At 43.2% G+C, this 16,006-nt stretch overlaps 1 protein-coding gene across 5 annotated transcripts in view; it reads left to right on the forward strand.

Annotated features, from left to right (window-relative positions):
- The window catches only part of TFAP2E (transcription factor AP-2 epsilon), a 72,457-nt gene extending 58,675 nt beyond the window's left edge, over nucleotides 1-13,782 (forward strand). For all 5 annotated transcript variants that reach the window (XM_082231740.1, XM_082231742.1, XM_082231739.1 and 2 more), the window contains 4 exons: nucleotides 2,858-3,086; nucleotides 4,636-4,754; nucleotides 10,850-10,991; nucleotides 13,174-13,782. In XM_082231740.1, the coding sequence (XP_082087866.1) occupies nucleotides 2,858-3,086; nucleotides 4,636-4,754; nucleotides 10,850-10,991; nucleotides 13,174-13,462 (779 nt within the window). In that variant the 3' untranslated portion in view covers nucleotides 13,463-13,782. The remainder of the gene's footprint in view (nucleotides 1-2,857; nucleotides 3,087-4,635; nucleotides 4,755-10,849; nucleotides 10,992-13,173) is intronic.
- Nucleotides 13,783-16,006: the final 2,224 nt, after the last annotated feature.

The following is a 16,006-nucleotide window of genomic DNA, read 5'->3' on the forward strand; positions in this document are numbered from 1 at the left end:
TTTGATTGTGATACGGACATGGTTGCTGTGTTTTGAATTGTATAGTAGCAATTCTGATTCTGCCCGTCTGCAATTGTTTAGGCATTGTGATTTTGCATACAGTGGTACCTTGGGTTAAGAACTTAATTTGTTCTGGAGGTCCGTTCTTAACCTGAAACTGTTCTTAACCAGAGGTACCACTTTAACTAATGGGGCCTCCCGCTGCCGCCCTGCCGCCGCCGCGCGATTTCTGTTCTCATACTGAAGCAAAGTTCTTAACCCGAGGTACTATTTCTGGGTTAGCAGAGTCTGTAACCTGAAGCGTCTGTAACCCGAGGTACCACTGTATTAGTGTGCCATGCCACAATAAAATGTTGCAGTCCCATGTCACATCCAGACAGTGGTGACTGGTGCCCAGTGAAACTGGGAGGGAAGAAGACCAACAGGAGAGGAGGCTAAGCCAAAGACAGGCAGGTCCACCTGCTAAGGGGTCATAAGAAAGAAGACAGGCATATGGGTTGGCTAAGGACAGACTGAGGTTGGTGGGGCAGTGCCCCATGCATCCTAATGGATCAACCTCTACTGCGTTCAGCCATTCAGTACAAGCACGTCATTTTACCCATTTTCCATTTCTAATGGACGTGCAGCACATTATGTGGTTACTGATCATGCTTGGTCATCATCAGGCTGTTTGTGTGTCTGTTTTTGGGTTGTTGTTGTTGTTTTTAAAATTAATAAACGAGTGCTTCAGTAAACTTTTGGAGTTTCCCTCAAGCAGGCTGATATACCTCCCTCATGTTTGTGACTAGCCAAGTGTTGTCTCCAGTCCCATTGGCTGGAATGCACCACCTGAGTTTGCTATTAGAAATGACGCTATGCTAGAGGCTATTTATCCACCAACAGTTTCTCCTCACTTTTCTCTATAAAACCTCTCTTGAGTCTCCCTTCCCCCACCATCACCTCTCTTTCAGTGGGCTTAATTAGAAGTTCAGTCAATGTTATGTCTTGTTTGGATAATCGTAAACACCTTTTCCCAACACTCCTTGATTTTTTTTTCAGCGTCACCACATCTGTAAGAACCAGATTTCTTGTGGCATCTTAAAGACTAACCATTTTTCTGGCAGAACCTTTTCTTTGGACTAGAGCCCACTGTGTCAGATGCATGAAGTCTCATTCTCAGTTGGCAGATAAACCTTTGCATTTCATGGTGTTTTGGTCCCATGGTTTAGAATTCTTTATGCCCATCTGCTAACCAAAAACAAGGCTTCATGATGCATCTGACCAAGTAGACTCTAGCCCACAAAAGTTTCCTTCACAATAAATTTGTTAGTCTTTGATACTTCTTGTTTTTGCTGCAGCACACTCATTTAGCTACCAGGGTTGACTCTGGGTTTTAGCATCCCTCCCACCCTGGCAAAATGTTCTTCCCACAATTCCCCCGGGTGGGCTTAACTGCTGCTACCAGCAGCAAACAACAGCATTGTGATATGTGGTGAGCAGCTGTGAGTTGCCCACCATTTTCCCTTCCCACAATGCCCTCAGCTTAGGGTGGCTCCAGTGCATTGTGGATAATTAAAATGGAAGGCTTGATGCTGGGTGTTAATACTGGTCCCAATGGCTGCTCCTCTGGAGCTGGTCACAGCTTATAATAGACATTCTTGAGCATAGGCGCCGACTCCATGGGCCCTGAGGGGGCTCGAGCCCCCTCAAAAAATTTTTTGGGTGGGCTCAGCCCCCCCAATAATCTCGGGCGCCCTTCCAGCAGAGCGCCGCCGCCGTCCCCCGCCTCCTCCCCACCTGCTCCCTCGCCAGCCAGCCAGCCAGCCGCGCGCCCTAGTCGGAGAGCCCCGGCCGTCCCCCGCGAGATTAGGGAATCCCCGGGGGCGGAGGCTCCTGCCTCGCTGCTTCGCAGCACCACCGCCACTGCCAAGGCACTGCCGGGGGGAATTTCCTTCCTCCTGGCGGTTTCAGCGGTTTAGGGCCGGAGCGGAGGGGGCTCGCCCTCTCTTCTCTGGCTAGCCCCACGTTTCCCGCATATCAGCTGTTCCGGAGCTGATTAATAGGCGCAGCACGCTCTCCCCTATTCGCTCACGAGGAGGCGGTGCCACTTTATTTGCATATTCATGAGCTTATTTATTATTCATGAGCTTTCCCCGGGGCCCCCCAATATTTTTTATAAGTCCGCGTCCCTGTTCTTGAGTAGGGATGCAGAAGAAATTTTATTCAGTCAGCATTGAAAGGTGAATCTATCAGAGTCATACTTTCCAAAACAATATGAGATCCAAAACACAGTTGTTCTTTGAAGTTTGCACTTATCCAAATTTTGTGATGCAGTTCTCGAACCAAACATTATAATGTGTCTGGGGGGGGGGGCAGAAAGTGAATAAAATGATTACCAGGCAGAGGGAGGGCCTTCTCGGTAGTGGCACCCTCCCTGTGGAACACCCTCCCATCAGATGTCAAGGAAATAAACAATGATCTGACTTTTAGAAGACATCTGAAGGCAGCCCTGTTTAGGGAAGTTTTTGATGTCTGATGTTTTATTGTATTTTTAACATTTTGTTGGAAGCCACCCAGAGTGGGCGGGGTTATTAATTAAATTAATTAAATAAATAATTTATTATTATTATTAGTGAAAATAGCATATAGAATACATTATTTGGGGAAGCTGTTTTCAAAAATGTGTACATTAATCAAAAATGATTTTTCCTATTTTTTTTATAAAAATGCTTCATAAATTTGGAGGAACAATGTGAAGATTGGGAAATTGGGAAACTGGAGAAAACAGAAATTCACAGATACTTGAGATACAATTCCTGTTTTGTGGCTCCACGCCTCTTTACTCTCTCATGAGTGTGCTTTTCTTCCTTCCTTCTAGTGCCAATCCCATCGAAAGCCAATGGCACCACCATCTCCGCCCTTTCTATGAACAAAGACACCCTGATTGGAGGGGTGACAAACCCCAATGAAGTCTTCTGCTCTGTGCCTGGCCGCCTGTCTCTCCTCAGCTCCACCTCAAAGTACAAAGTGACCGTTGGTGAGGTCCAGAGGCGGCTCTCGCCCCCTGAATGTCTGAACGCTTCTCTTCTTGGCGGAGTCCTCCGGAGGTGAGAAACCAAGAAAACTGATCCAGTTCATTACGGCTCTGGAACGTGTTCACTCATTTCTGTAACTCCATTCATTTTTGTTTACAGTGGTGCCCCGCAAGACGAATGCCTCGCAAGACGGAAAACCCGCTAGACGAAAGGGTTTTCCGTTTTTGAGCTGCTTCGCAAGATGATTTTCCCTATGGGCTTGCTTTGCAAGACGAAAACGTCTTGCAAGTGTTCCGATTTTTTTTCGCTTCCCCCCCTTTTCTAAGCTGCTAAGCCGCTAATAGCCTTTTAGCCGCTAATCCGCTAAGCCTTTAATAGCCGCTAAACCGATAATAGCGCTAATCTGCTAAGCCGCTAATAGGGTTGCTTTGCAAGACGAAAAAACCACTAGACGAAGAGACTCTCGGAACGGATTAATTTCGTCTTGTGAGGCACCACTGTATTGTTGATTTCCATAGCAGACCCCACCCATATCTTGCTGCCTGTTAACATCAATGTTTCCCGACCTACTGGCATGGATTTTTTTCAGACCACCTTTTTATGGGCAGTTTAAGAAAAATCTTATATCCCATAAGCTTCCCAATGCCTTTAGTGGGAAAACCAGCTCTCTGATGGCATTTGAATACTTTTCGTAAGTCTCTGCCCCTTGAACTACGTGAGGAAAGCCTGGGGAGAAATATTTTCATGAAATAAGAAGGAAAACAACCCATATCATTTGTCAGTCCCAAGTGGGGTTTGGACTCTCCACAGGATGCAGCTTCTGACTCCCTTGATCATGGCCCCCTCCTCTGGTTCAGACATTTATTGGGGCTCCAATACTGCTAGGAGTCATCTAAGCTCCAATGGCCTGATCTCTTCCCAGTCCTCAGGATCTGAACATCCCCTCCACAGCATCTCCACAAGGCTTATAACAGCGGTTTACATAATATTATTACAAGAATCAGCATCAATTTTATTTCTTTTTTTAAAGTTACAATGGAAATGTTGGCTTTAAAAAGCTATTACGGCTTGCTTCTTCTCACTCCCCTCAGGGCAAGGGGGTCTTCAGGCTCCCCTGTGGTGGCAACTGGAGGAGGGAAGGACCACTGTGGGAGGTGGATGGTGGCAATTCAAGGAATTGTTTGTTCTCCCCTTCCCTCTCACAGCAGGAGTTGCAATCCAAAACATCTGGAGGGCACCAAGGTAGGGATAGGATGAGTGGTGGTTTTGGCCTGTGAGAACAGCTGCAGAGCTTACATCTACACTGAACATTTAAGGCATGTCTAAAGCCATGGCTTCCACCAAAGAATCATGGGAGCTGTCATGTATTTCTCACAGAGCTACAGTTCCCAGCACCCTTAAAAACTATAGTTCCCAGAATTCTTTGGGAGAGGGCGTGTGCTTTAAATGTATGGTGTAGCCTTTTAGTGTCTTTGCATCTCGAAATAGACTTCTGAATTGCCCCGTGGTTGTAGAAGAACAATGAATAATAATAATGTATGGTTTCTCCCCATATGCCCACACCACTATTTTTCTTACCCATCCGCTCAAGTTGTCTTATCTCTCTGCTTTCCTCTTCTAGGGCAAAATCTAAAAATGGTGGAAGGTGTTTAAGGGAAAGGTTGGAGAAGATAGGATTAAATCTACCTGCTGGGAGGCGTAAAGCAGCTAATGTCACCTTGCTAACGTCACTGGTGGAAGGTAAGGCTCCTTCAGTTCGGGAGCTCAGTGGATTTCTTGGAGGGTGCACAGGGTGTTTAGCGCTCAAAATATCCTCTCCTGTTAGACACGAGAGGGCTTCATATTATCTGTCTTCGATACCCTGTCTGTGGGATTTGCGGGGTGCTTCACTTATATGCTTCTTTAAAACACATGTTGTGCCTTAGCCATTAAAACTCCCGCAAGGTGGCTTATAACAAGATTTAAAATCGAATATAAAACCAGCAGTAAATATTATTGGCTGTAGCTACCTAATAATAATAATAAATAATTTACTATTTATACCCTGCCCATCTGGCTGGGTTTCCCCAGCCACTCTGGGCAGCTTCCAGCAGAATATTAAAATACAAAAGTCTTTTAAACATTAAAAGCCTTCCCTAAGTTCTACTCAGAGTGGAATCATTGACATGAATGGACCTAAGCTGGTCAATGGGTCTGTCCTGAGTAAGAATAGCATTGGAGACAACTCTAAAAATGAAAGCACAAAAGTAACAAATACAGAGGATAAAGCTTCAAACAGCAGGAGAGAAACTCAGTTAAGGTCAAAGACCTGGCAAAATAAAAATTTAACACACAATTTTTGTTCTCATCCTGAAGCAAAGTTCTTAACCCGAGGTACTATTTCTAGGTTAGTGGAGTCCGTAACCTGAAGCGTCTGTAACCTGAGGTACCACTGTATAAGTAGAGGTGGCGTGGGAGAAGCCTTTCGCATCATCACCCTGCACAGAAATGGGCCCTGATTAATCTGTGATTAATATGGGCAAAAGATTAACTAACAGGCACCTGAAGGGAACTAAGGAGACAGGATGGGGTTATTCTCTGGCCTTCATGGTAAACGAGAGAGGTTGTCATCCTGGCAACCTCGATGTGAGAAGTGTGTGTGTGCGCGCGCACACACACACACACACACACACACACGGTGACAGGAGTTTTTGGACTGTGCATTTGCTTTGCTCTGAAATCCATTGTGGCCCAAAAGGCAGCTGCCAAGGAGGAATAGCCCATCTCTTTTGTTGGCAGCAAATGAAACGAACAGGTCTGTGAGGCAGCGGTTGTTCCCCAGGCAGTTGGGCCTGGCTCCTTTGAATGGTTGATTACCATCAGAAGAAAAGGAGGACAGGGAAAGACACATTTTTGACTCAGCCCAGACAGCTGGGAGCTGTCACTGGCTGCTGTTCAGGGGGGGTCAGAGTAAATTACAGATGATGGCATGTTTGACCAAGGAACAAGGCTAGCCCTACATATCGAAAGGGCTAGCCTTACATTTCAACCAAGCCCTGACAGTCCCAGGGTCCTGGCTGTACTACTTCTTCACATTTGTTACTCACTTTCCTCCCCACAAAAACTTACCCAAAGCGACTTACAAAGTGCAGTGTCTGTGCTTTGATTTTTTGCATGAATTTTTCTGGTTTTGGTGCCTCTTCTTCCAGTTGAGGTGGGCTCTACTACGGGTGCATCATTCTTACTATGGCACACTCTAACAATAAATCCTGTTTTGGCTGTGAAAGCCAAGGATACCCCCCAGCTTTAAATGAGAGAAAACAAGTAGAATAAAAATTTAAAAAATCTAACTGTATCTCACTTTCTCCTTTGATAGATTAGTATTATTTAAAACAGCAATATACATCAATGTATGGGTGACCGTGGGACTCACAGGCCACTTGCATCCTACAGAGCCTTTGGGTCTGGATCATGGTCTCCCCTCCTTGCCCCCTATCCCACCCAACATTCATGCTTAGCAGGAAAAGGTCCCATTCATGCATATACAGTGGTACCTCGGGTTACATACGCTTCAGGTTACAGACTCCGCTAACCCAGAAATAGTACCCCGGGTTAAGAACTTTGCTTCAGGATGAGAACAGAAATCGCATGGCGGTGGCGCGGCAGCAGCAGGAAGCCCCATTAGCTAAAGTGGTGCTTCAGGTTAAGGACAGTTCCATGCTAAAAACGGACCTCTGGAACAAATTAAGGACTTAACCCGAGATACCACTGTAAGACATTTCTCCTAGACATGTCTGACATGTAGAGCGGATAGATTTTCAAAGGGGGCAGCTGGGGAAGGAAGGCACAAACCGCTCACATGCTGCCGTCCTCTCCATTGCAGTCCCTGTGTGGCAATTTGACATTCTAAAAAGGCCACTTTCACACAAATGGGTCCTTTCTTTAAACTTACTTGCGACTGGCCAAAGAGGGAGAGAAAGCAGTGGGGGCAAGTGAAGAGGAGGTGAGATTTAAATAAGAGTAGCATGTGTATATTTGTTTGATTCCAACCACCAGGCTTTGGCCTCTCCCACTGCTAGCATGCACACCAGACCTCAATGGTCGCCCTCATATAGGAATCTCATCCTTAGCCAAAAAAGTTGCTGTTCCCCAACCATTATTATAGATACAGTGGTACCTCGGGTTAAGAACTTAATTCCTTTGGGAGGTCCGTTCTTAACCTGAGGTACCACTTTAGCTAATGGGGCCTCCTGCAGCCGCCGCACGATTTCTGTTCTCATCCTGCAGCAAAGTTCTTAACCCGAGGTACTATTTCTGGGTTAGTGGAGTCTGTAACCTGAAGCATCTGTAACCCAAGGTACCACTGTAATAGCAAAGCTGTTTGGGAGCCAAGCTGGGCCACTCAACAATAATGAAGAGCTTTCTACATATTAAGGGGGGGGAACCCTAGGCAGAATTTAGGAATTTCTATATTAAAAGAGAAATAAAATTGTAAACCCCCTACAAAACATCCTGACAATGACCTGTGAGCCTGTAGGACAGGGTTGGGGGACAGATAAACCTCTGTTTAAATTATAGTCATTATTTCTCAGTTTGCAGCTATACATGCAAATTAGCATGTGCATATATATGCAGTGCTATTTTTCTGGAAAAAGAGGTGCTGGAACTCACTGTGAACACCTCCCTTGTTCCTTTATAATGACAATGGTGCTCACCTGAGAGGTGCTGGAACTGAGTTCTGGCTTTAAAAAAGCCCTGAATGTATGTTTTTAATCCATTTCCTTTTTTCTCTTGGTTTTAATGTATCTATGTGAAGATTTTGTCTGTCTGTTTGTTTGTTTGTTTGTTTGTTTGTTTGGTTGGTTGGTTGGTTGGTTGGTTGCTTTGGGTTGCCCTGAGCAAGATTAAGCAACTAACAAATTCAATAAATAATAATATGCAGCGGTTCCTCAAATCCTCTCTCTGTTTGGGTGGCATGTAAAGCTCTACTCCACCCCCTTTTCCAGCTGTGTAGCAACTATAGAGTAGTGCGTTTTTCTTTTTGCTGGGGTTGGGTAGGAGGGTCCACATCTGATGGCTTTTCACATGGAAGGCAAGAGGAGTAAGAGAAAGAGATGGCCTTGTCTGCATTGTCTGCGATGAGCACTGAGGCTTCCTTAGGGCATGGCGCTCAGGCTGGGGTATTCCATCATTCCATGGAAATGCCCTCTCATCGGTGAAATTGATCCATCTTCAGGCATCCCTGCGGAAGTAATCAGAGCTGATGGCAATTGATCATGCTCACTTCTGAAACCCTGGTTAGACAGACAGAGTTAATTCATCTCCGCTCCCCTGCTGATTGCTGGATTATGCCATCCATCCCAAGTGCATTAACCTAGTTGCCAGAGCATTGCTTCCACCCTGCTTGTGGTGGGAAGCCAGGCTGCTCTTTAGCCGTTCTAAGCAGAATCTGCTCTTGGATACCCAAGCAGAACCAGCTTTTTTAAGTTGCTTAAAAACTTTCTCAAGTTTCTAGTTCTCATGGATGTGCACACATTTGAACCAAAAGAGGACGCTTGGCAGTTCTGTCCTATGCTTTAGGAATTTTGCATCATTTCATCATTCAGTTAAGTTATTTTATGCCTTGTACCCTGCTCTGGTATTCTTATGGATTAGAAGTGGGTTATAAATGTTCAAAAAAATAAAATGTACTCCACTGTACTTGGGATAGGGAGACGTGTCCAAGCAACAAAATAGGGAACCATCTGTATCAGTTCTGGGACCTAAGTGCTCCTTCTCTGCAGTGGGGCAGTGGCCATGGGGCTGTATCCAGGCTTCCAGCCACTCCTTTCGATTCTGCACCCCCTGGTTTCCCCAATGCCTGCTGAGAATACTCAGTTGTCACTGGGCCTTCTTACAGTCACGCCCCTGTAGATTTTCTGTACTTCTGCAAACCTTGGAGCTCCAGTATTATTATTATTATTATTATTAAAATTTCACAGGGTGTTTCTACAGCATAAAACCACAAAATACATAATATAATAAGAAGCAAAACAATTCCCCCGTGCTCCCACAAGAGGTGGTGGATTCTCCTTCCTCAGAGGTTCTTAAGAAGTTGGTTGGCCATCTGTTACTATGATCTAGTTGACATTCCTGCGTTGCAGGGGGTTGGACCATAGCGGTCAACTTTCAGATTTGAAAATAAGAGATCAGCAGCCTCACCTGTCCTGGGGACAGTCTATGGGATATCTAACAATCCGGGATAGCAGCGGGAAACGGTGCTGGAATAAGGGAATTTCCCGCAAAAAAAGGGAAGGTTGACAGCTATGGGTTGGACTAGATGACCCTCGGAGTCCCTTCCAATTCTACGATTCTCCCCCTGTGCTGATGCTTCCCATGTGTGCGCGCTATTATTATTATTATTATTATTATTATTATTATTATTATTCTGTATATAATAAATTTGTACACTGCCCTTCATCTGAAGTTCACAGGGCGGTTCACAACATAAAAATACAAAATGAGAAACACAAAATACATAACATGAACAAGAACAAAAAACCAAACCAATAACCCCCTTCCCACAAGCACATTTAAAAGGACATAGAATGTTAATCAGCCAAAGATCTGGTTAAAGAGAAATGTTTTTGCCTGGCATTTAAAGATATGTAATGAAGGCATCAGGCAAGCCTCCCTGAAGAGAGCATTCCCAAAACAGGGAGCCACTGCAGAAAAGGACCATTTTTGTGTTGCCACCTTTCAGACTTTTAATGGATGAGGCACACAAAGGGCCTCAGATGATGAGCACAGGATCTGGCAGTCCTGGGCCGTTTAAGGCTTTATAAGTCAAAACCAGCACTTTGACCTATCCTTTGTGTGTGTGTTTGTGTGTATACAGTATACTGCTGTTTGGACTATGTAAGAACCAGCAATATATATACTATTAGTATATCTGCTTTTAAAACATTACAAATAACTTTTCTTCTAACAATAAGCAGCAGCTTTTGTTTTCTAAATTGTGACCTTATTTACTAAATTTTGGCACCTATGTTGAGGCTTTCGTAATACATCAATTGCTTTGCTCAGTCAGGTCAATCAAAGAGCAGGAGATTTATACTTAGCTGATAGCCCTGCTTATTCATGCTGTTGAAAAGTCCAGAGACCCACACATAGGGATGGGCAGAAATTAAATTCACTTCACATTTTAAGGCAAATTTACCCAATTTGCACTTTCCAAAACAAGATGTGAACTGAAACACAGCCATCCTTCGAAATTCATGCTTCTCCAGATTTTGCAATGCAGTTCTCCATCCAAGTAATATGTGCAAAAATGCATCTTCTTGTTAAGTGTGCATAAAAATGCATGTTTTAGTGAACATAACGTAAAAAACGAATTTATGAAGGGAAGAATTGCTTTGCGAAAAATGTGTACAATGGGCAAAATTGTATCCAGACATGTATATTAGGATAAAAATGCACTAAACTGCTGATGTGTTTTCATGAGGACTTTCTTTCAAACAACCACCAAGTGATGTGAAAATTTGGAGGACTGAGCTTCAGAGTGGAAAAACAAGAAACTGAGAAACTGAAATTAACATATTTCACCCATGCTTTTAAGAGTCTGCCTCTCCAAAGGCTACTCTGCTTTATATAGAACTCTCCTGATCACAAGCAAAATGCACAAAGATAGATATTACCAAGCAACTTTGACTTTCTCACCATGAGATAGTGATAAGTTGGGAGTGGCTTAGAAAAATCAGAAACTGAGAGAAACTGAAATTGACATCCCTATGAGCTCCACCCCATGCAGAGTTGATTATGCTGAGTATCAATAGCAGACAAGACCATACATGCTCATGAATATATTTCTTTTGCAGGTGAGGCTGTTCACCTCGCCCGAGATTTCGGTTATGTGTGCGAAACAGAGTTTCCGGCTAAGGCTGCAGCGGAGTACCTCTGCCGCCAGCACTCCGACCCTGGTGAGCTTCATGCTCGGAAGAACATGCTATTAGCAACCAAGTGAGTATAGAGTCCATACAATTACCCTTCCCCCTTTTGCCTTAAAAGGGAGAGTCTCCAAAAAAGGGAGAGCCACAGTTGTGAAAATTAATTTTGAATTAATTTTGGCTGTTGGGAACTCTAGTTTAGGACACCTGGAAGGTTGGTGAAGTCTGGCATAAACAAACATTTCCCTGGCACAATGTCAGAATTCAAACGTGACTTTCTTTTGGAAATAGAATTTTTAAATGTGGAATTCAACTCTGTGAAGGATAATGTTAATCTTAGGCCATGCAGAGAGATTTTAAGGTAATAATTTTAAACATCAGCTTTGAACATTTAATACTTTTACACTTGAAACAGCTTCCAAATTCTCCCTGGAATCTTTTGCAGCTCTTATGTTTACTTATTTAAATATTATTTACAATTCCCTGGTTCTATTTTTGCTTGCAGTTCTGTTATGATGGTTGTGAACTATTTAGGCTGCAAAGCCTAAATTGCCCTATTGAACTTAGTGGGACATACTTCTGAGTAGACATTTATATATAGGATTGTACTGTTAACTAGTTAATAGTTGAAGGCTGGGGAACCTTTGACTCTCCAGATGTTGCTCATCTGCAACTCTCCCATCTTCCCTCACCATTGCTTACGCTGACTGGGGTTGATGGGACTGGAGTCCTACAGCTCCTAAGATTCCCCAGCCCAGCAGTTGTTGATGTAATTTGTATTATCCTGATGTTCCAAGTTAACAATCTGCTAAAGCCAACATCCAGTAAAAGTATAAAATAAAATGTTGGATCACTGCTCAAGCCTGGTTCAAAGAAAATTTTGCAATGCTTAAAAAGAATTTGAGACAGAATCTGGTGGTCTCCTGGGGAAGAAGCTTTGTAGTTCTCACACAGACATACCAAACATACCTCTTTATCTGCCTTCATTGTATACAGATTCCCAGGTGGAACGATCCCCAAATATGCTGAACAATTTTCTGGGCAGGCCTGTATTTCAGTGTTTAGCTTGGTGTTCCAAATTCTGTAAGACAGATCCCATCACAAGACAGTTTCCATGCAATTTCTCTGCCCACCAAACTCTCAAAAGCAATCAGAAAATTGTTGTTTCATAAAATCACCAAATGAATTGTAGGCTGCAAATTATAGAATCATAGAATCATAGAATCATAGAGTTGGAAGAGACCACAAGGGCCATCGAGTCCAACCCCCTGCCAAGCAGGAAACACCATCAGAGCACTCCTGACATATGGTTGTCAAGCCTCTGCTTAAAGACCTCCAAAGTAGGAGACTCCACCACACTCCTTGGCAGCAAATTCCACTGTCGAACAGCTCTTACTGTCAGGAAGTTCTTCCTAATGTTTAGGTGGAATCTTCTTTCTTTCTTATAAATTTGCAGACTCTCCTATTGAAGAAGTCAGATTCACCAGCTATGAATTATACTGGTTACAAGTACACACACAAAAATACTCTGTGAAGAGTCCAAGCTGTTAGTTCTCAAAGGCAGGAGAGAGCAGACTTTAGCCTTGTGGGATCTAATTTGTTTTTCATTGGTACCCCCAACATCCACCAACTGAAGGGAAAGGAGTTATTAGAGCTGGACAAATTCCAGCTAGGCAAAAGTTATTGGAGGGACTTTTGAGGGACCAAACAGAGAGGTTTGGAAGGCCACATTTGGCCTTTGGTACCCCACCCCTGCCCTAAGGTTTCTTGATTTCAGCAGCCTCGTTCCAGTGGGGCTTTTTGGATTTGCTATCAATGAACCACTGGGAATCAGAAACACTTGTTAATTTGCTGCAGTCCCTAAGAACATAGGAAGAGTCTGGCTGGGTCAGGCCAATGGCCCATCTGGTCCAGTTTCCTGTTTTTACAGTGGCCGACCAGATACCTGTGGGAAACCAGTAAGCAGGACCAGAGCACAAGAGCAATATTCTGCTCCTGCGGTTTATATCTCTAGAGCCATCTACTCACCTCTGTTCTAAGGCACAAGTTAGCTAAAATGTAAACATGTTGCAATGTGTAGATGCAATGCCAGATGTGCTGCTGCCATGTGAGCCTGGGACATGGTGGCTCCTCCTCCTGCCACAGAGGGGAAGCAATCCCCAGCCCATGGCAATGGAGCTACCAAGCTACGCCTGCTTGTGTCATTTTTTTGTCTTCTTTTGTTTAAGGTTATGTCTCCCCTTCTCTCATTCTAGGCAAATCTGCAAAGAGTTTGCTGATTTGATGGCCCAAGATCGCTCTCCACTTGGAAACAGCCGCCCTTCCCTCATTCTGGAACCCGGAGTTCAGAGTTGCTTGACCCACTTCAGCTTAATAACTCATGGTTTTGGGGGGCCGGCAATCTGCGCGGCACTTACAGCGTTCCAAAACTACTTGGTGGAGTCGCTCAAAGGGCTCGATAAAATGTTCATGAACAGCACAGGCAACGGCCACCCGGTCGGCGACTCCAAAACATCAGAAAAGGAAGTGAAACATCGGAAATGACGCCACAGTTCCCCAGCCTGCCCAGTCAGAGGGTTTTTCCCCTTTCCCAGTTCATGAGATAGGAGGCTTGGGTCTTATCAATGTTGGGAAAAGAAAAGCAGCAACAGCGAAGACCCTTTTCTCTTGCCATGTTTTCTGAACTGTGACAGATGCATCTCTGAAACAAACTCAACAAAATGTGACTGGAGAAGGAGGAACATCCACATGGGCCTCACAGAGATGGAAGTAAAATCAAGAGCAGTTGGTGGTTGCCATTGACACTTTGGGTATTCAGTAGTGGATACCAAAAGCCAGGTTACATGTGCAATTACTTTTTCTTTTTTTAAAAAAATACATTTTCTTTGAAAAGCCCATAATCATGCAATGTTGAACTGTTCCAAGAGAGAAGTGAGCAATGTAAAATGAAGAGGTCTTAGTGGGATCAAGAAGGGCAGGGGGATGTTTTTAATTTGCCTCATGGGACAGGCCCAGAAAGATGAGGCAGAAAGAGCAAGCAAGGTGCCTGCTGATGTTCACCTCCGTTGCAGACTTATGGGTCAAGGAAAAAGGAACCTCACCTGTTCCACTGCCACTGAGCAGCTCTGCGACTTCATTTGCACATTTTGACCAATTGGAAATCACAGTGGGGTTTGTCTGATTTAGACCAGACGCACCAATACACACATTTCAGTTTTTCCGCTAGAAGGAACAGAGTTCCCTGCAAATGCTCTGTTCTGTCGAGTTGCCATTCAGCTGAGCTGGACCCAGGATGAGTGAGATTACACCACCAGCCTCCACTCCTTGAGTTTTCAAATTTTTTAGTAATATTAAATAATGAATAAATGATTATACTTATAATAATAAATTAATAAACGATTAAAGCACAAGAAAGAACTTGAAGGAGGCCAAACCGAACTGTTTTGAAATATGTATATATTTATTTATGTGTAATTAAATCAAAGTTTTAAAATGTCCAGTGCGCGTTATTTATATCCAATTAAGTTGGGACTTCTTTAAAAAAAAAAAACTTTTGAAAACTAAGTCAGTCTTTGGAATTTTCTGGAATGAAGTTTTGGATACAGAACCTGGTAGCATGGACAATAGCCTGTGACGCTAATGATTAGAGACATTTAGCCCGGTTTGGTTTTTTCTTTTTCCTTTGTACTTGCTGTTGTCTCTCTTAAAAAGCTGCAATAGATGTACAATGCCACCACAACAACAAACAAAAAAATGTCAGTCATTATCTTAATAAAACCTCTTTTTATTTGGAAACAAGCCCCTCCATCCCTGTGTTTGTAATGTTGACGATGGAATAGTCAGAGTTGGATCTATGAGAACAAAAATGAAAAGCCCAAAAGCAAGCACTCTGGGATGAGTTGACATATTTGGGGGAAACTGTTTACTGTATTGGTTTCATCATTATTGAAAAAGGTGATATCTATATTCTCGGGGCCCAAATCTCTATGGCGATACCTGAGTTATCCATCCACCTCCTCCTTCTGCTGAACAGTTCCATTGGAGCCCACAGGAAAGGGAGGAAAAGAGGGATAGCCCAATCCTGTTACAAACAGCAGTAAAGAAAAGGCTTTCTCAATGCAGTGTTAAGGGGCTGTTGTCACATCAGCAGCTATGGGGAAGAAATGTGATTTTTGTCTGCAATTAAATGAGAAACTACCTAATTCACACTTCGCAAACCAAAAACATAGCTATCCTTCAAAATTCATATTTCTCCAAATTTTGTGATGCAGTTCTCTAATCAACTTGCATGTACAAAGATGCATATAATAGGGAACTTGTGCATAAAATTTTGGGCAAAACATAAAAATGCATTATTTTGGGGGGAATTGTGTGAATTAGAACTGAAAACAAAGGTTTTTATTAGGATAAATTCGCACTAAAATGCTGGTAAATTTTCATGAGGATTTTATATATATATATATATATATATAGAGAGAGAGAGAGAGAGAGAGAGAGAGAGAGAGAGAGAGATACAAATTGCTGTGGAAATGTGAAGAAATGACTAAGACTAGAATAATAGGATACAGAGAAGCCACAATTGACATCAGGGATCCTATCACTCTGTCCTTGCCTGGTTTCCATGGTCTAGAACTCTGAGCTATATCTTGCTTCTGAATTCAAAATTTCTACCATTTAGTTGATCTCCCACTAGCAATACACCCAATAGACCAACATGGGCATAAATACTGCTATGGTTACAAAACCATAGAGAAGCAACGTGGAAGGGTACGTTAACAACTTCAGCCCTTTATTGTGAAATAATCTATTCCTTTCCATTTTCACAGATACTATCTTCATCATCTATCTAATTGTATGTCATTCCCCCAGAAAATTATGCCCAAAGTGGCTCACAACATATGAAATGAACAGTAAGCGTAACAATTCAAAACATATTATGATTATTTATAACTGTTTCTAATATCAGTAAGTCCTAAAAAAAAAATGAATCCACACAACATAGTTGAAAACAATGGGCCAGATTCAACCAAGTTGCCATACCAGCAGGAACCAGTGCAACCAGTCCTGCTAGTGCAATGGGACTTTCTC

This window comes from Podarcis vaucheri (assembly GCF_965113315.1).
Source record: "Podarcis vaucheri genome assembly, chromosome: 7".
Classification (NCBI taxonomy): domain Eukaryota; kingdom Metazoa; phylum Chordata; class Lepidosauria; order Squamata; family Lacertidae; genus Podarcis; species Podarcis vaucheri.